The 27,671-nt window shown below is 41.8% G+C and overlaps 1 protein-coding gene across 4 annotated transcripts in view; it reads left to right on the top strand.

Annotated features, from left to right (window-relative positions):
- The window catches only part of TUBGCP3 (tubulin gamma complex associated protein 3), a 61,135-nt gene extending 34,945 nt beyond the window's left edge, over positions 1-26,190 (top strand). For 2 of the 4 annotated variants that reach the window (XM_050901082.1, XM_050901090.1), the window contains exons 10-22: positions 4,938-5,070; positions 6,393-6,559; positions 8,334-8,444; positions 8,841-8,949; positions 13,153-13,342; positions 14,641-14,776; positions 15,559-15,627; positions 16,459-16,594; positions 20,203-20,291; positions 20,426-20,557; positions 20,938-21,078; positions 21,661-21,777; positions 25,060-26,190. In XM_050901082.1, coding sequence (XP_050757039.1) covers positions 4,938-5,070; positions 6,393-6,559; positions 8,334-8,444; positions 8,841-8,949; positions 13,153-13,342; positions 14,641-14,776; positions 15,559-15,627; positions 16,459-16,594; positions 20,203-20,291; positions 20,426-20,557; positions 20,938-21,078; positions 21,661-21,777; positions 25,060-25,218 — 1,689 coding nt within the window. In that variant the 3' untranslated portion in view covers positions 25,219-26,190. Of the gene's footprint in view, positions 1-4,937; positions 5,071-6,392; positions 6,560-8,333; positions 8,445-8,840; positions 8,950-13,152; positions 13,343-14,640; positions 14,777-15,558; positions 15,628-16,458; positions 16,595-19,129; positions 19,159-20,202; positions 20,292-20,425; positions 20,558-20,937; positions 21,079-21,660; positions 21,778-25,059 lie in introns of all 4 variants that reach the window. The other 2 variants (XM_050901098.1, XM_050901106.1) reach the window with 2 other exon arrangements.
- The last annotated feature ends 1,481 nt before the right edge of the window (positions 26,191-27,671 follow it).

The following is a 27,671-nucleotide window of genomic DNA, read 5'->3' as shown; positions in this document are numbered from 1 at the left end:
TTAACATTCTTGACTTTTGGAATGCCTGTCATACATACTTTTTGCTTGTTTTTCCTGGCTACTATCCAGTTGCTCTTTTTGTAATTATTTCCTGCTCTGTCCAAAATATGTTTGCTCTCATGGTTTGCTGGAGCTTTGATTTATTCTAACTTCTAAAACTTCTTGACTATGAAAATATTTATGACTTCTTTGAAATGCAGCTTCCTCTACCTTTCCTGCTCCACTAAACCTTTCAAAAGGAGATGCGTCTGGTGGGAGGGGAAACATGTAAGGGGAAAATGAAAGGAAAATTCTGGCATCACTTATTTTCAAACTGCATTTGCCTTTGTGGTGGGTTGACCCTGGCCACCCAGCTTCTCGCTCACCCCTGTCTGTTGAGGAATGGGGAGAAAATAGAAGGAAGACAAAAAGACAAGTCAATCAAGTTAGTGACAGTTTAATAGGGAAAGCAAAAGCTGTGTGTGCAAGCAAAGCAAAGTAAGGAATTCATTCACTGCTTCCCTTCAGCAGGCAGATATCCAGCCACTTCCTGGCAAGCAGAGCCTTAGCACACTTAACACTTGCTTGGGAAGACAAACTCCATTACCACCAATGTCCCCCCTTCCTCCTCCTTTTCCTGAGCTTTTCTTCCTGATAAAAGCTTTTTGTCCTCCATATGTTTGGAAATAGTCTCCAGGATTAGTTGCTCTGTTAGCGTCCCAGGGAATGATGTGAGTCTTACTGCTGTGTAGTTCTACGGATCCTCCTTGTTGAAGAGAGTGACATTTGCTTTCTCTCGGTCATCAGGAATCTCCTCTGATTGCTATGATGTTGCAAAGATAATTGACAGTGGCCTTGCAGTGACATTGGCCAGCTCCCTCAGCACTCATGGGTGCACCCCGTCGGGTCTCATAGACTTAGGTATATCCAGTTTGTTTAATGTTCCCTATCATCCTGATCCAGAGTAAGTCTCCCTTGTTCCAGACTTCTGCTCTGATCTCAGGTGACATCTGGTATTCCCAATGGCAAATCTTACCAAAAAACCAAGGCATAGAAGGTGTCACGGTTTAGGGCCAGCCAGCAACAAAGCACCATGCTGCTGCTCACTCTCTCCTCCCCCCCTGGTGGGATGGGGAGGAGAAAAATACAATGAGGGCTTGTGAGTTGAGACAAGGACAGGGAGGGATCACTCACCAATTATGGTCACAGGCAAAACAGATTTGACTTGGGGGGGGAAAAAATCAATTTAATTTGTTACCAATCAAATCGGAGTAGGATGATGAGAAATAGAACCATATGTTAAAAACACACCTTCCCCCCATCCCCCTTTCTTCGCGGGCTCAGCTTTGCTGCCGATTTCTCTACCTCCTCCCCCTCCACAGCGGCGCAGGGGGATGGGAATGGGGGTTGCGGGGTCAGTTCCTCACACGTTGTCTCTGCCGCTCCTTCCTCCTCGGGGGGAGGACTCCTCACACTCTTCCCCTGCTCCAGCGTGGGGTCCTTCTCGTAGGGTTCAGCCCTCCACGAGCTTCTCCAACGCAAGTCCTTTCCATGGGCTGCAGTCCTCCATGAACTGCTCCAGTGTGGGCTTTCCCACGGAGTCACGGCCTTCTCCGGGCCCAGCCACCTGCTCCGCCATTAACCTCCACGGGCTGCAGGGGAACCTCTGCTCCGCCATTAACCTCCACGGGCTGCAGGGGAATCTCTGCTCCCGCACACCTCCTCCCTCTCCTGCTTCACTGACCTTGGTGTCTGCATGGTGGTTTCTCTCACATCCCACTCCTCTCTCTGCTGTAGGTTTTTTCAGCAGTCTTTTTCCCTTTCTTAAATATGTTATCCCAGAGGTGCTACAGCCATCGCTGATGGGCTCAGCCTTGGCCAGCGGTGGGTCTGAGCTGGAGCCAGGGAAGCTTTGAGCAGCTTCTCAGAGGAGCCACCCCTGTAGCCCCTCCCCTGCTACCAAAACCCCGCCACACAAACACAACACAGAAGGCACTAAGTACCTCAGCCTCTTCCATTTTTCCTGTCACCACTTTCCCAGCACCATTCAGTAGCTGGACCCACATTTTTCCCAGTCTTCCTTTTACGGCTTTTCTTGTTGCTCTTCATGTTCCTTGCCAGATTCATCTCCAGTGTTAAGAGTTCATGAGTGTATTGAGCACATTGATTGATTAAATGTATTCTGGTAGGGAACAGTCAATACAGTGTCTGTAATGTAAAGTTTTGCTGCACTAGCAGACGAGTTTCTGGGGATGTCCCTCAGTACGTGACTGAAGGGGATCCCAGAGGCATGTTATATTTGGATTTTCAAGAAGCCCCTGGCAAGATTCCTTCCCAAAGGCTGTGAAAGAAAGGAAGGAGATCCAGCAGTGGAGGAGAGATTGTCTTGTGATTTGAAGGCTGGGAAGCAGAAGGTCACACTGCAGAATGGAGAGGGGTCAGTAGTGTGCACCAAAGATAGGTGCTGGCACTGGTTTTAATTGATGTTGATGATCTGGAGAAGGTAAGGCAGAGTGAAATCTCCCAGTCTGTCAATGAAAGCTTGCTAGCATTGGTACTCTGGATGCTCTGACCATGGCAAGGAGCAGCATGAAACAGTGCGTGAGCAAATAGGTGCTGGGGAGCCCCAGTGTGGGAAGTACAAGGTCTTTTTTATCTGGAGGAAAGCTAACCTAATGTATGCTTCCTCAGTGCCAGACTTGGCATCAGCAGGCCCAATTTGGGAAAAACCTTGGTGTCCTCACAGGTGGTTGTCTGTACTGCTGGACTTGGTGTGCATTTCGGTGCTAGGGAGATGGGCACTGAGAACAAGGCAGCAGATGTCAGTGTGACATTGGAGCACTGTGTGCAGTACTGTTGGCAGCCTCTAAGACATTGGGGAGGTAGAGACTAAGGAGGGAGAAAGTCAGCTAGAATCCTCAGGAGCATGGGACAATTGCTGTGTGGGGAGAGGGGAGATGGGCTGAGTCTCTGGAGGCGGAAGAGGAAAAGGCGCAGGAGGGCTGTGGCTGAGGCTTCCAAATTAATGAAGGATAAGCGAAACACAAAGTTGTGGGATTTGGTGAATGGCTGCGAGAGGAAAGGAGGTGCTCTGTGACATTAGCAGGAGGTTGGTATAAAACAGAGAAGAGTAGCCAACTTGCAAAATTTGTTTCCCTAGGATGTCATGGCAAAAGGCAGTACCAACAGGTTGAAAAAGGGATTATACAAATCCGTGGAAGGCAGATCTGTAAACTGCTATTGGAAGGGCTGAGCAAGGATGCATCCTCTGATGTCCTGAATGCTGCAGCTGGGCTGCAAGGAGCCTAAGGGGGATGGACTGCAGAGAGGAGTCAGCTTTGCATGCTGCTCTTGTACAGTGCTTCATTTTGTCATTATTAGAGATAGAGCAATAGTTCATCTAGCCAGGGTTCTGACAGAGGATGGTATTTCTTATGTTCATAATTGATGGAGCAGAAATCTTTAAGAAGGAAGTCAGCATTCTCAAGACTTGTGCCAGATTATCCCAGAGGTGAGCTTGGTGACTTGTCAATTTTATTTTTAAAAAGTGATGGAAAAAACCCCTTTTTTGAAAGACTTTTTTACAAAACTGTACCCTTCGGTTACTTGAAAACATGTAGAAAATTGTCTTGGAATTGAGTGCATGCTGCATTCTTGTATTCACGAGATCATACAGGCTGCCAGCTTAGGAGTTGTTAGGTGCAGTTCCAGTTAGCAGTTCAGGCATAGTAGTACATAAGAATCTCATCAAAGGGTTCTGTACTTTCTTTCTCTCTATAACTTTATATTATGTCTTCAGAGCTTCCCCCAACCATGTTTCTGCCTCTGAAAGAGTTGTCCTGAGTGTACTGTGTACTATTCCATGAGCTTTTCAGGTCTTTTCCTTGCAGACTGTTTTCACATTGTCAGCCCATTTAAAAATGCACTTCCATGATGAAGATGTAAGTTATCGTTTCTCCCCTAGAGACAGAGGGCGATTCTTGCTCATATATCTCTCTTATCATTGCCAGTTTCCAAACAAAACAAAAAAACCATGGACCCAGGAGCATCCAGAAGCTAATGAATTTAACTGTCTTTAAGGCTGCGCTTAATGTGGATGACACTAGTCTTAAGTTTACCTGATACATTGTATTTGGTAAAAAGTGTGCTAGATGTGGAAGCATGGAGTGGATTGATTGTCACACACAGGAAACAGAGCCGTCTTTTCTAAGAGTTTATCTGCTTGGGCTGCTATAGGAACTTGCTTCTGTATTCTTAGGTTGTGTTCTTGTCCTGCTTACCCCATCTGTACTTGTATGAGATGTGTATTTGCATCTCAGATGCAAATATTTGGCTTTCATTTTCCATGGTGTTGGAAGATTGATCATAGTCACATTGTGACAGATTTTTCTTATTATAGCTTTTAATGGTTTTTTCAATGGTAGCAATTCCTTAATCTCGCTATATAGCTAACTGAAGTTCTGATGGCTTCTGGAGGAAGACATTGAACAGAATTTGTCCCAAGTTGAACTAAAATAAGCTGGCTGTGCAGTAATAAAAGCTTTACCTCCTACACCCTTTGTTTCCTTTAGATGTTTTTCTTTACTCTTTTCTGAGCATCTCTTTGGCCAGTATTTGCTGTCTTTCAGGATCTCTGCTCTCTTCTACTTTGCTCTTCTCTCCTTTTGTGACTAACTCTCTATCACCTTGTTTGCCTTAACTTTCTTGGCCTTCATGCTCTGTCTGCCCTATTACACTTCTACTTGTCTCTGTCCTTTCACCTGTGCTTGATTCTCTATTTCCACTTGTGTGGCTCTCGGGTTTTGGCCCAATGATTTGGTGAGAGAACATATAACACTGGGTATTTCAAGTGTATTAATAAAAAGCTAACTTCAGAACAAAAACTATGAAACATCAGTTCTGCTTTAGTTTTGCCAGTTTTGTTCCTTGAGATGTCTTTCTCTTTCTAATTTGATCAGTTGCAATTAGAAGATGATCAGGGCGTGAATTTGGGACTTGAGAGCAGTTTAACACTTCGCCGTCTTCTCGTCTGGACATATGATCCTAAAATAAGGTTAAAGACCCTTGCAGCACTTGTTGATCACTGTCAAGGTCTGTTTAACATTAATTTAATATTTCTGGAGAACTTATGTAACTTTGGTCGTGCATGCCAAAGGTGGATATCAATAATATTACTGTTACGTTTTTTTAGAAAATTTAAAGTAGCTAATCCAAAGGATTCTCTCTCTTTTAGTTTAAGCAAAAAACTGACAAATTATATTGCTGTTTTGATACACTTAGACTTTTTTGCTTTTTTAAACTAGAACGTGCTTGAGAAATCCTTCAAATTTTAAGCACACACTTTTCATGCTGTTTTGAATTATTCAATTTTAGTCATCTTTCAGAGAATGTTACACTGTTAAAAAACCCACTAATACACTATGAAATGGTTCGCTTAGTCTCTTCACTATGTATGAGTATTATGCTATTCCTCTATCTATGATGGCATATAGGAGTCATTTGCAACTTGTCTGTAAATTCATGTGAAACCATGAAACTTTACAAATCTGCAAATAGTGCGTGGCTGTTTTGGCAATCCACAAGAAAATGCTGAGGAGTGGTGTTGGAGTTGACTAAAACTTTGGCCAGTAACTGACCCATAGGCTATGCTTCTCCCTGAGGATACTTCAGCTTTGCTGCCTTTGAAAATAAATGGAGACTGTGGCCCTTTGGCAAGAGCGTCTTAACCAAAAAAGCTCACAATATCAGTTTTACTTTGATTATTGGAAACGGTAACAATTTTGGGGAAAAAAAAAAGAAGTGGGCTTTACTTTAAGACATTCATGAAAATTTTGAATGCTACAGCCTGTGCTGCAAGGAACCTTTAAGATGTGCAGCATAACAGCAAAACAAGTGCTAGCTCTATTTTTTTTTTTTTGACAGCCTCTTACCTTTCAATTGCAAGAAGACAGAGATATTACTTAAAGGAGCAATGGGGTGAACTATAACCAAGAAGCAGGAAAGATATGTTTGTGTGTATGTATGCACACAGAACATCTGAGAGAGAGTCAAGTACAGGAGAGAAGGAAAACATACTAAGGCTCCTCTAATGCTATTCTGGTGGGGGCGGTGGGGAAGAAAAGCATAAAGTCAAGCTTTGTGTGTGATCTGATGCCTTGAAATTTGCATTCCTCCGAGCATATGGAGTCAGAGAACTGTGCTTAATGCTTCAGTGAGATTAATGATTCATGCCTTAAAACCTAGGAATTCCCTGTCAATGTTAAAAAATGTACTTTTGCTACATTATAGAACTGCTGTTCAGCAAGCTCTGAGTCACATATGACTATTTAAAATCAGCAGCTGCTGAACTTAAGTGTGGTGTATATATTTTTTTCCTTCATACATTTCTGTTCCTCTCCCCTATGATCTTACAGGGAGAAAAGGTGGTGAACTAGCCTCAGCAGTTCATGCCTATACTAAAACAGGAGATCCCTACATGAGATCTCTGGTTCAGCACATTCTTGGCCTAGTATCCCATCCTGTACTGAATTTCCTTTATCGCTGGATTTATGATGGAGAGCTGGAGGATACATACCATGAGGTAATGTATGTGATACAATAAATATTTTACCTCTGTTTGTTTGCTTTGTGGGAGTATAATCTGTGGGAAGCTTAGAGGAGAATTTGAAAAGTAGACCGTGATGGAAATGTATCACATGAGTAAGTAATATATGCAATAACAACATGAAATGTGACTCTCTTCATGGATTCAGTCCATGTGATATCTGGAGGTTGCAATGATGCAGTATGTCTTCAATGAATCATATCCTGGGTCTGTTTAGTAGAGGCAGAATGGTGGACTAACAATAGATGCTTGCTTCTGAAGAGAGGCAAATTCATGTGTCTCTTCTTGCTTAGTGTAACAATAGTAATGTATGCAGAGTTCTTTGTAACTGTTTAGAATGCAAGCCTTATATTTGGAATAAAGTTCAGAATATTCTACTCTACCTACTGTTATTCTCAGCTTCATAAATAACTCCAGTTTGTCAAATTGGGTAGAAGAGGTTTATGGTTCCAGAGTTCCTCTAGAAACTCTGTGGAGTTATTTGTTCTGACTTCTGTAACAGCAAGTTCTAGTAACTGTCCTTCTTCTTCTTAGAAATGTTTTTATGCCTTTTTCAGCTCTCCCAACTCTTTTTCCTGTCTCCAGTCAGTATAGTCTTGTCAAAGTGACACTTTTTTTGATTCCAAGAAGCCAAAGAATCGTTTTTAAAAATGAATTGAGCACTTCTGAGACACATCTGAGTAACTTTACTGGAGTGTGAAATATGATTTCTGAAATTGTCCATCTGGGTGAAAATTAAAATGAGTACAAATATCACCCACAGCTGATCTTTAAGGTCAGCATTAGGAGACTTGTGTGAAACGTCTATGGATCTTTATGGCTAGAAGTGTAAAATAGACTTTACTTTTTTCCCCAGCTACTCCTCAGATATGTGAGGTGTTGTCTTTTTTGGTTTTTGTATCATTCATTAGCTTTCAACTCTTTGTTTAAAAATTTACATGTGTACTGTAAGAGTGTTCATAATACCGAAAATCACTGTTGGATGTGGTATATTGAAAGCTACAATTTTCATACCATAGACGCAGTTTTTGAACAAAGACAATTGGTCATTCTTGGTGGAAGTGGTATTTGGAGGCAGTAAAAAAAAGTTCTTGTCCAAAAAATCTATGTCTTGTTTGACAGGATGAGGACAGAATCCATCCACAAGTTATTTTAATAAAACTAATCATGTAGCTTCAGTTTCTTACAAATGAAAGTATTCTCTTGCATGGAGTTGAGAGACCTTAGCATTTGATCACCAGTTCAATTGCAGGATTTCTTGGTTTTGTTTTGGGTTTTTTTTTTTTCTGCAGTTCTGTGTCTGTTAAAATAGGAGGAAATCCAAGGGCTTGAGTAAAATAGAACCAGTAAAATAAAAGCTTATTATACTTATATCCTGAACTTTATCTCCTACCCTAACTGTATAACTAATTGCCAGAAAATGCTGCACACTTCTGTATTTCATAGTGGATGTTTTACAGATAGTACACTTTACCCTGAGGTAGTCAAGGTTTCATAACATACAGAGGAGATTAAATATGTGAGCTGTTCTTTAACTTTTTTCTTCAGAGTTCATATTGGTCAACATACAATTTACATATCAATTGCCAAGACAACTCTGCTTGTTAGCTATGAAAAAAGTTTTTTTGTTTGTTTTTTTTAGTTAAAAGAACGACTCAGAATATTTTTAGTTTTCTGAATACAGAAATGAAACACTAGGGGAGAGACTTTACATTCATCTTTTGGTTTTAATATTTATTTCAATTTACAGTTTTTTGTAGCTTCAGACCCTACAGTTAAAACTGATCGGTTGTGGCATGACAAATACACTTTGAGGAAATCAATGATCCCTTCTTTTATTACAATGGAGCAATCAAAAAAGGTATGAATTCAAAAGTTAATCTTCTGATGATTTGTTTGCCCTATGTTCCTGTTTAGATTTCCATTAAGAAAATAGGGGCCAAATTTAACAATAAATAATCGTCTTAAGAATTTTAGAATTGTTTGCTGAGGAAGACTATAAGACTGTTTCTCCTTTCCATTCTCTAACTGATAAACTTTGTTTAAGGAGATCTCAAGGCGGGGAAAGAAGTTTGTGTTTAAAACCTTTTTGTGTTAGCATTGAAGTTCTGGATTGCTGTGGTTGGGATTGTGAAGCTAAGAGCACAGAAAGATGACAAAATATCCTGTTGTCCTGGTGGTCGTGGGTGGCTTTTTTATTTGGTGTTTTTTTCTTATATGCAAATCACTTAAAAAAAAAAATCCTTTTTTTGTTCAGGTCCTCCTAATAGGAAAATCCATAAACTTCTTGCATCAAGTTTGTCATGACCAAACTCCATCCACAAAGATGATTGCTGTGGCAAAATCTGCAGAGTCTTCAAAAGATGGTAGAGTATCCGTGTTAGTCAGCTTCTTCCCTTTGAACTGAGCTCTGTACAACATGTGGTTTAGACTGTCAACTGACATTTTTGGATAGTGGGGTGGAAAGGAGTACAAAAGTCCCATCTGCCCTAAAATATAGGTATTTTAATGGATACTTGCATTTTACAAAAGATGTATGAAGATGCATATATGTAACTTCCTTTTCTTAATTTGATAGGTTTGCTGGATAGTTGTTAATGTACTGGATTTCTGAATGAAACCATTCAAAAACCAGTCTGCCTTCAGCTGACTTGTTGAGAGGGCTGGGGTGGGGGCAGGGATATTCTTGAGTGCTGCAGTAAGAATTTAGTACTCGTGACTTCTCATCAAATATACTTCATCATATGCTTCCGTAATAATACTGAATTAATTCTGTGATTAAAAAAAATAAATAATCAATTAGTTGTAAATAAGAGAATGAGCAGTAAAAACAGGCAGGACAGAAGCCTTTCTGTACATGCACTCTACCACCATAATATGTCTGAAGAAAATTGAGTATGTGGAAGGTTAGTAAAATTATTTTTGAAGATTACTTAAAATTGGGTTTGCCAGCTGTTGAACGTTAAACCAAAACTTAACTATCAGAATTCCTTCAGGTTATTTCTTGCTATTTAGAAGAGATTTCAGTTTTAATGAATGAGAACTTATATACCATTTGCAGTTATTCTTTGGTGGCATATTCTTTGCAATGAAATTAACATTGTTATGATGAAAGACAGCAAATAATAAACATCTAAAAGAAGGAGACTTTATGTGTAAATACTAAGCAAAGAAGGTAAGGTAATGTGTAGGATGCTGCTATATCTGGGAGAAAGGACAACTTGCTTTCTTCTGGTGAAGGTGATATTTTACTACTATAACTTATTTTTATAACTTGTTTAATATACCAAAGAGAGTCTAATTGTTAAGAGACAGATCACTGGGATAATTTCTCTGATGCTATTTTGTACATAGTTTCTGGAACTATAATGATGTCCTACTAGTATATCCAGCTTTTGCCAAGAGAACAATTATCTAAACATTTTTTTTCTGTCAAGTTCTTTACTTAGTTTTCTAAGAACATCCTTCTCTTCACTTTTTGACATCTTGTACAATATCTTTTCTGTTATTCCTGTACTCAAATATAACTTTATTATATATAACTTCAAAGCTTAGTTTTGTGGGATTATCTATTTTTTTCCCCTCCAGATTAACCCTGGATTAGTTTTTATATTAACTCTTCACAGCGTGGACTTCTAGCATGAGTATCTCCATGAAAGATGTTCTAATAAAATCCTATTCATGTCTGCAAGAATATTTCATCTAATAATGTGATTTTTGTACCATGCGTAGTACTTGCCTAGTTGAAGATGCGCTTAAAGTGCAGAGAGGGGACAGGGTTAAGTGAATAAGGGCTGTAAATGCATTTGAACCATCATCTTGCCAGCTGCTCCTGAAAAAGGCAAAAACATTCTTTCGCTACACTACTTTCACCACTTTACACAGCGTTTATGGCCATGCTTTTCCAATACCTTTTTTTAATTTGCACTTGTTTCTCTCTCCTTGATTGAATGGAAGATCTGCACAAATATAGGGGATGAGAGCTTCAAAGCCAGTACATTATCTTAAGTGCTGAGAATACCTGTTTCTGACAGAAGTGTAGTTTTAGAAATGGATGTTATCCACTATATCTGCCATATGCTGAAGGCATGCTGAGCTTACGGTCTGTGGCCTAAATACCTCATAGCATTGCACTGCCTTAATTCTGCACAAAACTGCATTTGTAATTAGGGCATTTTACCTATTCAATCCAGAAAGAACATTCTGTCAGTGATGTTGGAAATACATCCTGTCATCCTTGTTTGTGCCATCTGACAATATCCTGAGAGTTCCTTCAGATAATTACTTACAATAAAACGACGGAAAGCTAGGATGCCAGCCTGAATTCTGGATGCTGTTTCTCATTTTAAATCTGAACGTTTCATGGATTTGGCTGTATTTTTTGTTTCTTTAATTTGCTTTGGAACCTTAACTCTCATATTTTTCTAGTTTCCTTTTGATGCTGAAGTAATCATGATGTAAAAAAACTGTCTGAACATGTATTAAATCAGGAAGTCAGAGATGAAGGCACAGGCAAACTAGGCAATTGCCTGCTGCCTGTTGACTTTGCCTGTGCCTTGGGTCAGTCCTAGGCCCAGCCTCTGTGTCCAGTAGCTGAAGGTATTAGCGCATAACTCTTTTTGGGTTGGCTTGTTCCCTCTTTTGCTTTGCCTGTTAGGCTCGCAGCATATTGTGGAAAGACACTTGAAAGAAGGAACAGATCATTGGGGTGTTGTAACTTACTGTGTTCTGTCTGTGAAACTCCTCTTTTAGCTTTTTTTCCCCTTCTGGAAGTTCTTCCTTCTTCCTCTAAAGCCAGCAGTGAAGCCATGTGGCAGATCAGATGGCTGGTACCACTACGCATGCAAGCAGCCACACTTGAACCCATCTTTTGAAGACAGCAGTTAAGAGGACAGGATCTGCCGATGGGGAAAGACTAGATGAAAGTCAGAATTGATTGGATGTTCTCACTGCCCTGTTGCCCTGTACCAGTGAGACAAATGGATTTGCACAAACTGATGGTTTTCCCTTTTTCCCAGCAGTGGGAACACTGCTGTGCGCTTCCTTACCTGAGCAATGCAAGAATTGCTTTGTCAGATCACACCAGATCGCTGCCTTGACCAGAGTGAGCAGAGACCTTGGTGAGCTGTCTCTCTGGTTTGGTGAGCTGTCTCTCCTGGTTTGCTGGTGAGCTGTCTCTCCTGGTTTGCTGGTGAGCTGTCTCTCCTGGTTTGCTGGTGAGCTGTCTCTCCTGGTTTGCTGGTGAGCTGTCTCTCCTGGTTTGCTGGTGAGCTGTCTCTCCTGGTTTGCTGGTGAGCTGTCTCTCCTGGTTTGCTGTCAGTGATTGGAAAGGGGACTTGGAGGATTCCTTACTACAGGCTGTATTAATTCTCACATCTCCTAGGCTTGATGCATGTTACTTGACTAAGTAGTATTCCCCTAGTGTAGGGATTTTGAGCACAGCGATGTATATTGTACAAGTGTCACCTCTTTGACATCTCTGCATATGCTTGCACTTTTGGTGTCTTATGGAGAGCTTCACAGGTTACTGAATGAGTGTTTGGAAACCTCAGGGAATGTCATTGAACCAGACAATGTGAGGTTTCCCTCATTAAAGAGTAACTTTTTATTAGAACCACTGTTTATTTCTTCAGTTTAAAAGCATTATATTAATTGAAGCTGAGTCTCATCAGAACAACATGAAACTTGGTTTTAATTTTTCCTATCTGCAATACAGGTTGAAACTAATGCTGGAGCAGGCAGTGCACTGTCTTACACTAATTTGGTACCTGGATCTTAATTTTTTTACCTTTAGAACAATAGTTGTGTAATAAAAATTGTTGAAAGTGGGAGTATATCCTTTAATACTGCAGAAGGTCTGAATCTTATGATAGTTGGCAGTCCAGTATTTGGAGTTTTGCTCCATGGTGCCTGAAGAGGCCAGACTTCTTGCTGTCTCTTAACAGCCTTATTGCAGTCCCTTTCTTAGTAAGCTTGTAGTTTGTAGAAGAGAGTGAAATATGCTTCCTACTAAAGGGTGGTGTCCTACTTTCTGCCCCAAGATTGCCATGCATTGAAGGTGGAGAAGAAAACATCAGGTTGCTGGCTGTCGCTCAGATAACGCAAGCATATTCTCTCCTCTCTCATTCTGACTTATATGGGGGAACTCTTTTCTGTTGAATATTCTGACTGATTCTTTGATTTCTTCCCTGCCCCCCGCCCCTGAAGTGACTTCTGATGTAGATCTCCCCCACCAAAGCTTTTCCCTAACTCTGAGCTTTTAGATCTTCTTCAAATTATTTGCTTCTATAAATTGCAGTGTTTCAGCAAGCTAAAAAACACTTTCTGTGTAAAAGTGATGAAATAATATGAGCTCTTATTGGAAAATACAAGTTGGGCACAGATTAAAAGTAATAATGTTGAAATATGGGCTGCTTTAGGCTTGCTTTCACTTTAGCTATGCCAAATGTATAATACAGTGGATCAGAATAAATAGCAGTTTCTCTGCTTGTATGTTTCAATTCCAAAGCTTGTTTGCCTCAGTTTTGGAAAAATACTAATTTTAACTTTTTTTTTTTTTTTTTTTTAAGCTGCTGATTTGTTCACAGATCTGGAAAATGCATTTCAAGAGAAAATTGATGCAGCTTATTTTGAGACCAGCAAATATCTGCTGGATGTTCTCAATAAGAAGTACAATTTACTGGAACACATGCAGGCCATGAGGCGCTACTTACTACTTGGTCAAGGAGACTTTATCAGGCATTTAATGGATTTGCTCAAGTAAGAGAGTAGGAAGGGTAATTATGTTGAATTTGTGATGCTTGCAAATGTGCATGATCAGCACAGAAACTGTTTTGCTTTTGGAAGAGGACCCTTTAAGTATCTTATTACTCAAAGGTTTAATTGAACAACTTTTAAATTCTATTTTGGGCTTACTTTCTTTGACCCTGAAGCTTAAACTTGTTCTTCCTTTTTGATAGGAAGTATATACGGTACCATTTCACAATGTCTTGAAAAGTTGCACTAATATAAATATCTTTACGCTGACCCTGTGATAGCCTCAAGGATGTTAGGACTTCTCTCGCTCCTGTCAGCAAGTTTAAGCAGAAAAGTTCTGTGGCTCTTGAGGCCACTAGTTAGCACTGCTGTGAATGTTAGGCTTCTATATTTTGGAGGTGTTTGGTCTAAAACATTGTGTCAAAACCCCTCAATGCATTTTTAAAAATGGAATTGATGCCTCACCAGCCTCTGTTTTAAGCACTCAGATGCACCCACAAGTATCAGTTCCAGTTCTTGAAGTGTATTTGCAAGCTCACTGCTTTTACGTGCTGGTGCTACTGATGAAACTTAGTCTATCAAAAATGTCCTTTTAAAAGCTTTCCTTTGGTTTAGAAGGCAGGCTTTGTAATAGAGCTTCCATTAACTTGTTTGTAAATCAAAATCAACATTGTCTGGTGACGATTTGTACATGACCATGCTTTTTTAAGTGAAAATTAGTGTGAAGTAGAACACGGTTGGTTTGTGGAGTCAGTATTACATTTGAGGCAGAAGTAGTGACAGGCTTTCCAGTACTGATCATGGCGGAGAGGAGCAGTGCAAGGTGCTTGTTACTTGCATGCTGCAACTCTTTGGAAAGTTTAAGTTACATAGAGGGAGTGGGTTTGTGTGCTTCTGCCAGCACTTCTAAGCCTGTGAGATGGCTATCAGTAAGTCTCTCAAAACTGAGATGAAATTATTGGTTTGATCTGTTAATGATGTAATCTGCCTCATTTTAGATATGAATGCAACTCAAGTTACAGAACAGTTATGCTAGCAATCCTGGTAATTTCAAATTACTGGCATTAAATGAGGATAAAGTTCTCATGCTGATGTTCAGGTGTATAGCTGCATATGAATAGACATATTCTGCTCAAATATTTTGCTCATTGATTTTCTTCGTGGTTAAGACTGAAAGAGTAATACGAGAGGTTTTGAAAGTCTGTCAGAAATGTGTTTCACTGTGTGCTGCAGTTACTACCAAATTGCTGCTGCAGAATATCTCAGTAATATGCCATGACTGTTTGTTTCATAACCACCAGGCCAGAGCTTGCACGACCAGCTACAACCTTATATCAGCATAATCTAACTGGAATCCTTGAAACAGCGGTGAGGGCAACTAATGCCCAGTTTGATAATCCTGAGATTCTCAAACGATTGGATGTTCGACTTCTGGAGGTCTGTTGCATCATGGTGACTCTGACCTGAAACATACCTTATTTTGTGTGTGTATGCATGCAGACATCTATATGAAACAAAATTTTCATATGTGTGTATAGTAAATACATTCCCTGCCTTTCCATTGAAGTCTACTTTGAATTATGTAAACCTCATTTAATGAGTCTTCTCTTCTTTTCCCATTTCCTGCCTGTTGTCTATTTGTATTTCAAGCTGTGGGTTTACAGCCATTTCATTGACAATACAAAGTTGAGTGTTTGGGGTCTAACAGTAATTGATGCTGGCGGCCCTGATTTGAGGTTCAAGCTCCTACTGCTGTTGCTCTTACAAGAATCTGGGGGGGTAGTCTCTTTGTTGCCAGTAGTTACAAAGAGCGAAGCAATGAAAGTGTGTTTCATGAAGGAGACGTCTGGTCAGAAACTTCAGTTAATGGGAAAACTCCAGTCCCAAAGGTGGGAGTTAACTGATGAACTGTAGCATCTGAAATAATTCTATACTTTAGGCTGAGTCCTGCCTAAGAAGTTTTTCCTTCCCTTCATTTCCTTTACTAGCTCCAATGGAAAAACATTGACATTACAAACATCAACATTTGAGTGAGATGAATCCCACTCTTGTGCCAAACTTTGATTCATTTTTGCTTAATCTACTACTTTTGACAAGGAACTCCTGTATCTTGTATTGATGTGGATGCTTGTTTTTTCATAGGCTGTGGAGAATGGAAGACTAAGCAGCACTAGTATGCTCTGATTATACACTGAAAGTAGCATATCTTTTTAATACAGGTATCTCCTGGGGACACTGGATGGGATGTCTTCAGCTTGGACTATCATGTTGATGGGCCAATAGCAACGGTAATGTCATACTGCTGGCTGTGAACATGTCTCGGATACTGAATTGAATTGCTAAATATTTTTTTTTAATTGAAATAACCTTTTTTTTTATTCTGGAGTGTAAGATCAGAGAGACTTTTTTTTTGTCTAGGATGCACCCACTGTATAAACAGTTGAGCCAAAAATCTCAATTCTTATAAATTAACTGTGAGTGCTGAAAAGCTACATTTAAAACAATCATTACTGAAAATCAGTAATTCACTTGTTCCAGCAGAGATTTTAGCAAGTACTTAATAAATGGAGTGCTCCTCTTCTTTCATTATTACTAGTCTGTAGCTGCTAATTTGGGATAATTTGCAAGGAACTGAAGAATGTATTTGAGGAGAACCTATTTGTACTGTCTAAATGAAATTTGATAGGTAGTGTTCATTAGAACTTCTGAGAAAATGGCTGCACTATTCATCAGAATGCATTTAGCCTCTATAAAGAACTTGTAAAGAACTCTTTTTTTTTTTTTTATTTTTCCTTAAACAGGACATCAAAATGTGAGTCTGACCAGTAGAAGGAATTTTCATATGTAGTTTGAAAAGAGCAAAATGTTTAGGCTTTGTCATGTTCACCCCTTCTTACACTTCCTGCAGTGCCCTGTGCCTATTTGAATGTTAGGTAACTCAGTTCAGCCCTTGAGGGAGGATCTTTCCAAAAGCTCTGGGGTTTCCAGGGATTTTGTTTTGACAATATTTACCAATAAACTGCATGGGTCAGATAAGATGGACTGTGAAGAGGTTCTTGTTCCTTCAGAAAACATGGTATGTCTGTTAAATTTGTACTGATATTTTGTTTGTTTTGTAGGTATTTACACGTGAGTGCATGAGCCACTATCTAAGAGTATTTAATTTCCTTTGGAGAGCGAAGCGAATGGAGTATATTCTTACTGATATATGGAAAGGGCACATGTGCAATGCAAAGCTTCTGAAAAGTATACCAGGTGAGAGAGGCCCAAATGGATGACATACATGTAAAACTAGATTTAGATGGCTGCATCTTATTTTAAACTGTGTGTTAAGAGGCGAAAAAAGAAGTCTGTTGGGACGGATGAATTTTATATTTTGTTGCTCCTCTTGACTGACTGTTTAATGGTAGATGATGGTGAAGATAAAATAACATTATTGTAAATGGAAGTTTCCTGTTTGTTGTTTTACTTAATCCTTGGTTGTGAGTTTTTGTAGCAGTGAGCAAATGAAACATCCCATGTCTCTGGAAAAAGGCCGTTACTCTTCCATCCCCTTTTATTCATCTTCCTTGATGCCTTCTTATGTGTACCCTCTGTCTCCCTCTTTCTTGTGCTGGAAGTAGTAAGTCTCACACATGCACGTGTCTGAATTTACTAGTTTTGCCTTCACTCGTTCCCTGTACTTTTGTTAGCTAAGAACAGAAGAGGCTAAGAAGAGAAACAGATGTTTGAGAAGAAATAGGAAAGCTCTTAAGTGTAGTGGCTCTGGTGTATGTTTAATGGACTGGGACTTTTTGATCCTACTTCTCATCTGAGAATGTAGTCATATTTGTGAGCATCTGTACTCTTGTCTTTTTTTACCTATCTACGTTTCTCTCAGTAAAAAATAGCTATTGAGGGTTACTCTTCTTTGTGGCATAGTAATATTTACAAAGATATGTTTTTATAATTAGGAACTGTTTGGTGGGTGGGAGTGGACATCTTGGCCTCAGAAGGTTGCTGAGAAACAAGCTCTTGTAAAGTCTGCTCTAGTGCACAAGGCTGATCTCTGAAACTGTACAGAATGACTAGGTTTCCTTTCTGCTTCTGTGAGATAGGATTTAGTTTACTGTCATTTCCCTGTCCCAAATAAGTGCTTGTTTGTCTCAAAACCAGTGGTCTTATTGCGTTGTTGCTTTCTGTTCCCTTTGAGACTAGGGTGCAGTGAACAGATTTTTATTCTCATCACCTGATGGTCTCCAGGCTGGAGCTGTCTCCCATTGCTAGGGTTTTATTTGTTCTTCTGTTCGCAGGAGGAAGTTTGTTTTTCCTTCCTTCCACCTGCCGCCCCCCCCCCCACCGCCTTGAGGGGTCTTTCTTATGCTTTGCCATGGAGCAATCTTCTGTAGGTAAAGGGTCGGTTGCTTGTCACATTTAGGTTTGGCTGTTTTCAGTAACACAGACATTTAAAATGCTGGCCAAGCTGTTACAGCTATTTTTGGCAGAAGGAGCCAAGTGTTTTATTTCTCAGTTTGTGCCTCTGACAAAGGAAAGTGTGTTTACAAAGACCTGTACTGCCTTCTGCCTGGAGGGACAGGAGTCTTTCTTGCTCACTAGCATGTCTAAGTTGGAAGCTGCAAGTAGAATTTTTTCTGAAATACATGGAGAGTCCACCCAGCACTGATTTATGAAGAAGTAGTAGAACTTGCTTTTATTTTCTCTCTCTCACTCCAAAACAGTACCTTGCCCTTCCAGTCACCAAGCACCAAATGGAAGACAGTAACTGATAGGAGGAGGCAGCTGTAGGGTCTTTTGGTTTTCAACCACAAAGAGGTAGCATTGACTTTCAAGGATAGCTTTATTCAGAATTCCCCAAAAGTCTTAACAGCTAGTGATTTTAATGCTTTAAAGGAGCACTTCTAGACAGTAGTGTCAAGCTCACTCTTTTCCTATCAGTAATTGGAAGAAGAAATACAGGTGTATCCAACTCATCAATGTTGAGGAATTTCTGTTGTTTAGCCAACCCTGGAGGGTTTTTTTTTTTTCATTGATCCTATTTAAAGTAGATGCAATGTAATGTGTTGGGGTATTCTTCCTGCAAAGGCATAAGAAATGAAGAACAGAGTAGCTTGTTGTAATATCTTTCAGATGATTGAATGGTCCTGTAACATCCTGTCATGGTTTAGGCCCAGCCGGCAACAAAGCACTGCACAGCCGCTCGCTCGCTGCTCCCCCCCAGTGGGATGGGGAGGAGAAAATACAACGAAAGGCTCATGAGCAGAGACAAGGACAGGGAGGGATCACTCACCAATTATGGTCACACACAAAACCAGACTCGACCTGGGGAAAAAAGAAACCAGTTTAACTTGTTACCAATCAAATCAGAGTAGGATAATGAGAAATAGAACCATATGTTAAAAACACACCTTCCCCCCACCCCTCCCTTCTTTGCAGGCTCAGCTTTGCTGCCGATTCCTCTACCTCCTCCCCCCACAGCAGCGCAGGGGGACGGGAATGGGGGTTGTGGTCAGTTTGTCCCATATTGTCTCTGCTGCTCCTTCCTCCTCGGGGGGAGGACTCCTCACACTCTTCCCCTGCTCCAGCGTGGGGTCCTTCTCGTAGGGTTCAGCCCTCCACGAGCTTCTCCAATGCAAGTCCTTTCCACGGGTGGTAGTCCTCTGTGAACTGCTGCAGTGTGGGCTCTCCCACAGAGTCACGGCCTTCTCTGGGCCCAGCCACGTGCTCCGGCATGGGGTCCTCCATGGGCTGCAGGGGAACCTCTGCTCCACCGTTAACCTCCCTGGGCTGCAGGGGGACAGCCTGCCGTCTCACCACGGGCTGCAGGGGAATCTCTGCTCCTGCACACCTCCTCCCTCTCCTGCTTCACTGACCTTGGTGTCTGCATGGTGGTTTCTCTCACATCCCACTCCTCTCTCTGCTGCAGCGCTTTTTTAGCAGTCTTTTTTTTCCCCTTTCTTAAATATGTTATCCCAGAGGTGCTACAGCCATCGCTGATGGGCTCAGCCTTGGCCAGCGGTGGGTCTGAGCTGGAGCCAGGGAAGCTTTGAGCAGCTTCTCAGAGGAGCCACCCCTGCAGCCCCTCCCCCCCCCCCCAACCCAACACACATCTCAAGATATGAAAATGTAGAATTCCTTTTGTAGTAGTCTCATAGCTTGTCTGCAGTAGCAAATTACTTTGGCAGCTTTTTAGTAATTACTTCCTCTGTCTGGATATTTGCCTAATTCCAGAAGGCTGAGTGTCTTCGTTCCAGAGAATTTTTGCAGTTGATGGTAATCTTTATATTACCCTTCTGCAGCAGAGGTACCTTCTCTTACAGGTGAGCAGTTGAGGCTGTTAGTGACTTACCTGTGTGTCTCTGTCGTGGATCAGGGAACTGAACCTGGACCACATGAGCCACAAATTCCCTACCCTTGTCACAACCACCCTCTCTTTTGGTCTCAGTATAGCAAAGTAATGCAAAAATATACTGTCTGCGGTTTGAAGGCTAATGATAAGAGATGTGAGAGGCCCCAGAAGCAACTGCAAATCTGTGGCCTCAGATTTTCAACCAAAAGAATGCATGGGACATTAACTGTATTTTGGTATCTTCGGACTGAGAGGGTCTTTTTCACGTGTGATGCTCAGCAAGTTTCCAGGACTGTCTGAGCACACAGTCAGCGTCATCTTTAGCTCACATTTTCTAGGAGTTAATTGTGTAATGTTCTTTGCGCCTCTGTTGCCAGCCAGTATTGCTGCTACCATCCAAGATTAGTGGCTGTTTTATGAAGTGTTCAATTTGGTAGAAAAAAGTTTACCAAGCTGGTTTGATGGCTGTGCTTGTCCTTGCGGTCTTTAACATGCCATCTCTTTGGATTTTTTACAGAGCTTTCTGGGGTGCTGCATCAGTGTCACGTTCTGGCATCAGAAATGGTCCATTTCATTCATCAAATGCAGTATTACATTACATTTGAGGTATACTCTATCCACCCAATTAGTTGCTTAAAAATGAAGTACTTTTAATATTCTGTATGTGTTGTGTGTCTTAAATTTCAAAGAGCTTGTCATCTAGCAAATCAAAACAGCCCAATCCTGAATCATTGCTCCAGGTGCTTGAATGTTCGTGGGATGAACTCTGGAACAAGGTCCAACAAGCACAGGACTTGGATCACATCATTGCAGCTCATGAAGTTTTTCTAGACACAATCATAGCTCGGTGCTTGCTGGATAGCGATTCCAGGGTAAGTCGTCTCCTCTGCATTAAATTGTAGCTTTGTGATCTTGGCTTATGTGTTAGGAACTACCTTCTCTTATGTTGTAGGAGCGAGGGGAAAAGTCATTTTTCTTCCTCTGATATAAGACCTTATTATGGTAGGCTCTCTAGGTACTCCCTAGACACAGTGACAGCTGCTGATTATAAAACTTGTTACAATGTGGGCCGGTTGGTTTTGGTCGTAAGAATCTGTGTGATCTTGCAACAACTGACTCAGGGCTTTGCAAAACAGTCTTTCCAGCTGTGTGTAAAAAGATCTGGTTTACTCATGTTCTGAAGAATGGTAGTAACTTAAAACTCTTTTGGTGTACAACTGTTACATTGTTTTGTTGCTTAACTGTCTCACAGGTACTTCTCAACCAGCTTCGAGCTGTATTTGATCAGATCATAGAGCTCCAGAATGCCCAAGATGCAATGTACAGAGCTGCTTTGGAGGAGTTGCAACTGAGATTGCAATTTGAAGAGAGGAAAAAACAGCGTGAGCTTGAGGTACAGTAATGATATTACTAGAACATGAAAATTAATTGAGGCAGATATACTTGTCTCTTGATATATGGAGGATTTTGGATACCATGTAGAGGTACAGCGAAAATGAAAAATGTAGTTGGGACAAAGTAAAAGTCATCAGCAGTAGCTAGTGAATTCAAACAGAACTGCTGAATGGTGTTTTTCATTCTATCTTGCCCAAAACCTCTAGGTGAGTTGATTCTCTAGTGGGCTTTGGAGGATGAGAACTTTAGGGCTCTCAAGTGAAGAAAATGGAAGAGGCTTTGATGTTCTGAACCCTTTTGCAAAAACTGCCATAGCTCCATGCTTGCCTCCCTACTGTCAGTCTGTGGGACATGCAGTGCTGGTGTGAGACTCGCCTGCTTTGCTAACCTCAGATTTCTTTCATGTGCTGTACAACCACCAAGGGGACTGATAGTTTCAATATTAGAGGCTCCATGTTTGGCTTTCTATGGCAATGGTTGGTTTGTATAAACATGGTGGTTTAGCTCGGCAGAAGGTGGCCCAATTAGCAACTTTCATCGTGTGATGCTTGACCTCTTAACTCGTTTGGTCTCTGTGTAGGGCAAGTGGGGTGTAACTGCATCAGAAGATGAAGAAGAGAGCAAGAGGATGAAAGAATTTCAAGACTCAATACCCAAAATGTGCTCACAGCTGCGAATACTCACTCACTTTTACCAGGTGCCCCTTAGATTATATTTTTTTTTAATATGGATGCTGAGCTTTGATATGTAGAAATCAATTTCAAATATTGAGTAGGTATAACTTCTGTATTCACGTGTGCAGTTTGTGGATCTAGGTCTTCATTTTTTGCTTCTCTACTTAGAAGCCTGTATTCACTGTTCCTCAGTAGACAGTACATTTTGTGATCATGTATGTTCCCCTGACAAAGGGGAATAGTCTCTTCATGTAAGTCTCCTCCTTCCTCCAGTAGTGGAATTAATAGCTATCTTCTGGTGTAATCTGGAAAAAAAAAAAAAAAAAAAAAAAAATTCCTTCTGCGTTCTGGTTTTTCTCACCATCTTTGCAAGTCATTGCTATTAAAGACTGCAGAAAGGGTCCTTATTAGGGGCCTAGCACTTGATTTTAAGCGCACTGAGATAGGCAGTGGGTAAGCTGTTTGGGGGAACGTGCACAGGCTGTCTTCTTTAATGGTAATTATTCTGGCTTTGTCTTAATTTGTTATATCTGATTCTAAAGCTCCCATTCCCCAGAAAAATCAGCTGTTAGATTTCAGGGAAAGCGTTCCAGAAAGCGATGAAAGGGAGGGACACAGCACTGTGTGCCACAGCAGCCTTCCAGGATTAGACCCCAGGTCAACTGAAAACCAAAACCCTATCCCAGCTCATCTCTTGACTTTGACATGTGAGATACTGTTGATGTAGTGTAGTGTACTTTTAAACTTCTCTTATTTATCACCTTTGGCATGCCTGAAGTTAGGATTTTTTTAATAATGTTGATACTGAGTTTGACTTAAAGCTGTAGGGCCTGGTTTCTTCCTTCTTGCTGTTGATATTTCTTGTATCTTATTTTAATATCTGTGAATACACATTTAGACAAATACTAGACATGGAAGCATGCATTGTTTCCCTAGGTAAATGAATGAGGTTGGAAGTGGTTTTGCTGGGTTGTTACCCATACATTTGTTTTACCTTGTAAGAGTACAATTGGTTCTTTATAGCAGTTATAGTTGTGACTTAGCACCTGTACAGCATGTGCAGAGCACTTCCCAGTCCCTCTCTCTGGTGGTTTGCATCAGATCCATTTCTGTATTGCCTATAGCTTTGCCAAGCTGTAGCTACCCTGGATGAAGTGCTACGTTGTCGAAAGAGTTCAGTTCACATAGAAGTTTGAAGGAAAATAGGGTAGTACACCCAGGTTATAAAATACTGCTGGCTTTTCTGAAGGCTGTAGAGATCCTGAGCTTTGATGTGAGGACTTCCAATATGGGAGGAATTTGCTCCTGGGTCCAAATATTGCAGTTCTCCCTCCCAGAGGAAAACGGAACCAAATTCTTTAAGTGTAGGCTGTGAATAGATTGTAGTTTGTGTGCTCTACAGGATTGCTACAAGTTGGCAATGTAGCTTTTGCCTGCTTGGACTGTGTTCCTGCTGAGCCCTACTATGGATTTTCCATGCAGGACTTCCCTGGCCAGCCTCGGTCATCTTTGGAAGTAATGGGTTGGTCTAGTTACGGGCATGTCCACGTTAGTATTTAGTGGAGATCAGGAATGAGCTCTTCAAGTGAGTCGTCCTGTCCTTCCAAAGTCCTGTCTTCCCAAAGTCCTCTCCTTTCCTGCATGCTGTGGAGCTCCTGCAGTCCCTTGGTGTTGTGGTTTAGGCCCTGCTGGCAACAAAGCACCACGCAGCTGCTCGCTCACTCCTCCCCACTGGTGGGACGGGAAGAAGAAAATACAACGAAAGGCTCATGAGCCAAGACAAGGACAGGGAGGGATCACTCACCAATTATGGTCGCACGCAAAACCAGACTCGACCTGGGGAAAAAAGAAACCAGTTTAATTTGTTACCAGTCAAATCAGAGTAGGATAATGAGAAATAGAACCATATGTTAAAAACACACCTTCCCCCCACCCCTCCCTTCTTCGCAGGCTCAGCTTTGCTGCCGATTCCTCTACCTCCTCCCCCCACAGCAGCGCAGGGGGACGGGAATGGGGGTTGTGGTCAGTTTGTCCCGCATTGTCTCTGCTGCTCCTTCCTCCTTGGGGGGAGGACTCCTCACACTCTTCCCCTGCTCCAGCGTGGGGTCCTTCTCATGGGGTTCAGCCCTCCACGAGCTTCTCCAATGCAAGTCCTTTCCACGGGTGGCAGTCCTCTGTGAACTGCTGCAGTGTGGGCTCTCCCACAGAGTCACGGCCTTCTCTGGGCCCAGCCACTGGCTCTGGCGTGGGGTCCTCCACGGGCTGCAGGGGAATCTCTGCTCCACCGTTAACCTCCCTGGGCTGCAGGGGGACAGCCTGCCGTCTCACCACGGGCTGCAGGGGAATCTCTGCTCCTGCACACCTCCTCCCTCTCCTGCTTCACTGACCTTGGTGTCTGCATGGTGGTTTCTCTCACATCCCACTCCTCTCTCTGCTGTAGGTTTTTTCAGCAGTCTTTTTCCCTTTCTTAAATATGTTATCCCAGAGGTGCTACAGCCATTGCTGATGGGCTCAGCCTTGGCCAGCGGTGGGTCTGAGCTGGAGCCAGGGAAGCTTTGAGCAGCTTCTCAGAGGAGCCACCCCTGTAGCCCCTCCCCTGCTACACAAACCCAACACACTTGGCTAGAGCCGAATGGGAAGATGGGCTCCAGAAGCATGCCTCCCGCATGCTGAGTGCAAGTCCCACATAAAAACCGCTCCAAATGCATAGAGTCTAGCTATTGAGTCTGTAGCACTGACTGCCCTAATTGGCAAATGCTCTGGTGTCCTGGGGTGCTACTTGCTGCTGCATAACCTACACCAAATACGTATTTTTGAAGTAAGCGGTGGTCTAATGCTGGCCTGGCCTGCAATGTACATGCAACACAGCAACAAGGTGAGGTCTCCTGTTGGCACGGGTTGCGTCCTGAATTGGTCTCCCAAGTATGGTGGGGCTGCCCTGGGAGGGCTGGGGCAGTGGTACAGGGGTAGCTCCCCTGCAGCCCAGGAGCCTTCAGCCAGACAGAGGGTGCCAGCAGGGCATGGGGGGTAGGGGGAGGGGGGCAGTTGAAAAGACCGAGCTGTTTGCACTGGAGACTCTGACATGCATGGCAGACATCTGAAGATAAAATGAAGCTCTGGGTTTTTGCAGAAAGAGTGAATCCAGCATAACTGATTTGCTAACAATTGGATATAAATAGTTGTGCTTGCCCTTTCCCAGATTCCTTCTTCTTCCTTGCCAGGCCTGGGCATCGCCTGGCATCCCTGTGCAAAACACACCAGTGATGTCTTCTTAGCTGTCTCTTGGGTTTTTCTTTCTCCTTCAGGGTATCGTCCAGCAATTCTTGGTCCTGCTGACAACCAGTTCTGACGAAAGCCTTCGGTTTCTTAGCTTTAGATTGGACTTCAATGAACATTATAAAGCAAGAGAGCCAAGGCTTCGGGTATCATTGGGCACTAGAGGCAGACGAAGCTCACATATGTGAAACAGCTGCTAAGGACTGCACCTCGGTATCCGAAGGATGTTGAACGTCTTGTTGGACAAGGCAATCGGTGTTGACATAATGCAACCAAATTGTGCGTGATTGGTGTCTACCATTTCTGCAGGCAACATGTTTTCGGTCATGTGATTGTGTGACACTGTATAGCAGAAAGCAAAAAAAGTAGGGTTTTTTACACTGACATTTCTAGAATTACCAGACTAAAAGGGCTGATTGAACCTCTTCCAATCAGCTTCTTAAATCATCCTTTTAAACAAATGCCAATTTTATTTGAAGCTTTCTGAGCTCTCTCCACTACTTATATCTGTGTCAAGGAAATCGCATCTTTTGTTTATAGAAAGTACCATTTCCTTTTTTAACAAGAAAATAAGAAGGTTATTTTTTCTATATGTACTTGTTCTATTTGAAGAGAGCTTTTGTTAAAGCCAACAGATTAGGACCCAGACATAATGTCCTTGTTAAGAAGCTATACAGCATTTCATTATGCTGATTTTCAGTGTTGTGATGTGTTTGACTGTGTGAGAAACTTTGTATCAGGAGACATAAACTTATATTTAATTTTTTTTGTTGTTTTCAAAGTTAACAAACTGAAATAAAAAATTTAGTAGGGAAATTCTATGGTTACTGTACAGGAGAAAACTATAGAAGCAGAGCAGGAGTGTATCTATTGCACATAAGATTAAAAGATGAAGTTAAAGCCTCAGTACTGTGAAAGGAAAGTGTTGGTTAGGATTGAATTGAATGAAATAATTGATGTTCAAAATCAGATGTGTAGAAACTGAGTTGGCTGATGTTGACTTCATTCTCTTCCCTTCCCTATTTTTTCACTGTAAATATTTATATATTGCTGTCCAGATGTTGGGGAGAGGGGAATTCTTCTTTTTCAAAGTTGTCATTATATCAGGTCATTTATTATGTTCCACAAGTGCAAGCTTAGAAAAATAAAAACACAATTATCTTTCAAACAAGTGTTTTGCTTTTTGTAGTTGAAAGTTTATAATTTTTCCACAGGGTGAGAAAGGAGAAGCTTCCAGTTGGGAGTGTATTGATTTACAGATCCCTACCCATTACAGGATTTTGGTACTAGTCTTATCTATACTTAGAGTTGTGTGCGGTTCATTAATTAACAATTACACTCAGATCAACCAGTCTGTGGCCTTTTTTGCCTTTTGTCCTTACTCTGCTTGAACCCCTGGGAAGCAGAGGCACCTGCCAGGCCATGCAGGCAAGGCTGCTGTGAGTCATGATGGAGGTGAACTCTCGTGGGGACAATGCACTGACTTGCAGCCCTGGTGTAGCGGGTTTGCCCTCTGGACACCAGGATTCCTGTTACTGTGCAGGACTTGGAGTCCTTGCTTTTGTTAAATAAAACACGTAAGGCTTTTAACTCTGTGCCCTTAAAGGACCTGCTGGTGCAGCTACCCCCATGGGGGGATACTTGCAGGCAGCATTTCAGCTGTAAGAAAATGTGGACTCTGAAGCCAGTGATGCTCTGTGTGCCAAAGGAAAGCTGAAGGATGCAGGGTTTGGCATCACAAGGTTGCAAATCACTTGACAGGCAGGAGTACTCTGTTTTTACGGGTGTGGTGGGAGCGTATTGTTCTTGTAAAGTCTGAAAGAACTACAAAGCTTTTGTGATTGTGTTTTGGCCAAAACTGTTGGGGAAAAAAAAATTAGCTGCATGGGCACTCTTTTGGCCATTGCCTTGAGAGACATGTTGCATGATCCCATGTGTCATTAGACAATCCACAGGCCAAAGAGGCAGCATCAATGGCAGAACTAGAGGACAAGTTCCAGAGGAAGGATTAGTTCCCTTCGCTGATAAAGTGAATCCAGCAGTGCACAGGAAACTCGCAGTAGTGGCTGTGCTGGGAATGATCCTTTTGAGGTGATTCCACAGAAATCCATTGATCTGGAAAGAGTCCTCACTGCCGCAGGAGTTGCTCTGACTGCCAGGCTCAGGGGGACGTTTTGAACGCAAGGCACAGAATACCTGGGCTGGTGGGGTCCTGCCATTGTTCTCGGTGCTCCTTTGTGGGTGGAAACCAGTCTTTTATCCCCTAACCCAGCAGCTGTCATGTTTGTTTCAATCTACATGGTTTTTGTAGCTTCTGATCCTACAATTAAAACTGATCAGTTGTGGTATAACAAGCATAGCTTGAGGAAGCCAGTGACCCCTTTTCAAGTAAGGTGGAGCAATGAAAAAAATATATGGACAAAAAGATGAATCTTTGTGATCATCTGTTGGCCCTATACTGTTAGGGCCAGATTCTCATCAAGAGAGTGGATCAAAAGTTGAGCAACAAATGCTTCAAATCTTCCTTTGGGCTTGGAAATAACTACGTGAACAGCATTGTCATAATAAATTATACAAGAGCGCCAACACTTCAAACCAGAGCAGAAAATTATGACTTGATGCATCGATAAATATTTGGAAG

This window comes from Gymnogyps californianus, chromosome 1, assembly GCF_018139145.2.
Source record: "Gymnogyps californianus isolate 813 chromosome 1, ASM1813914v2, whole genome shotgun sequence".
NCBI classification, from domain to species: domain Eukaryota; kingdom Metazoa; phylum Chordata; class Aves; order Accipitriformes; family Cathartidae; genus Gymnogyps; species Gymnogyps californianus.
This window is presented reverse-complemented; position numbering and strand designations above follow the sequence as displayed.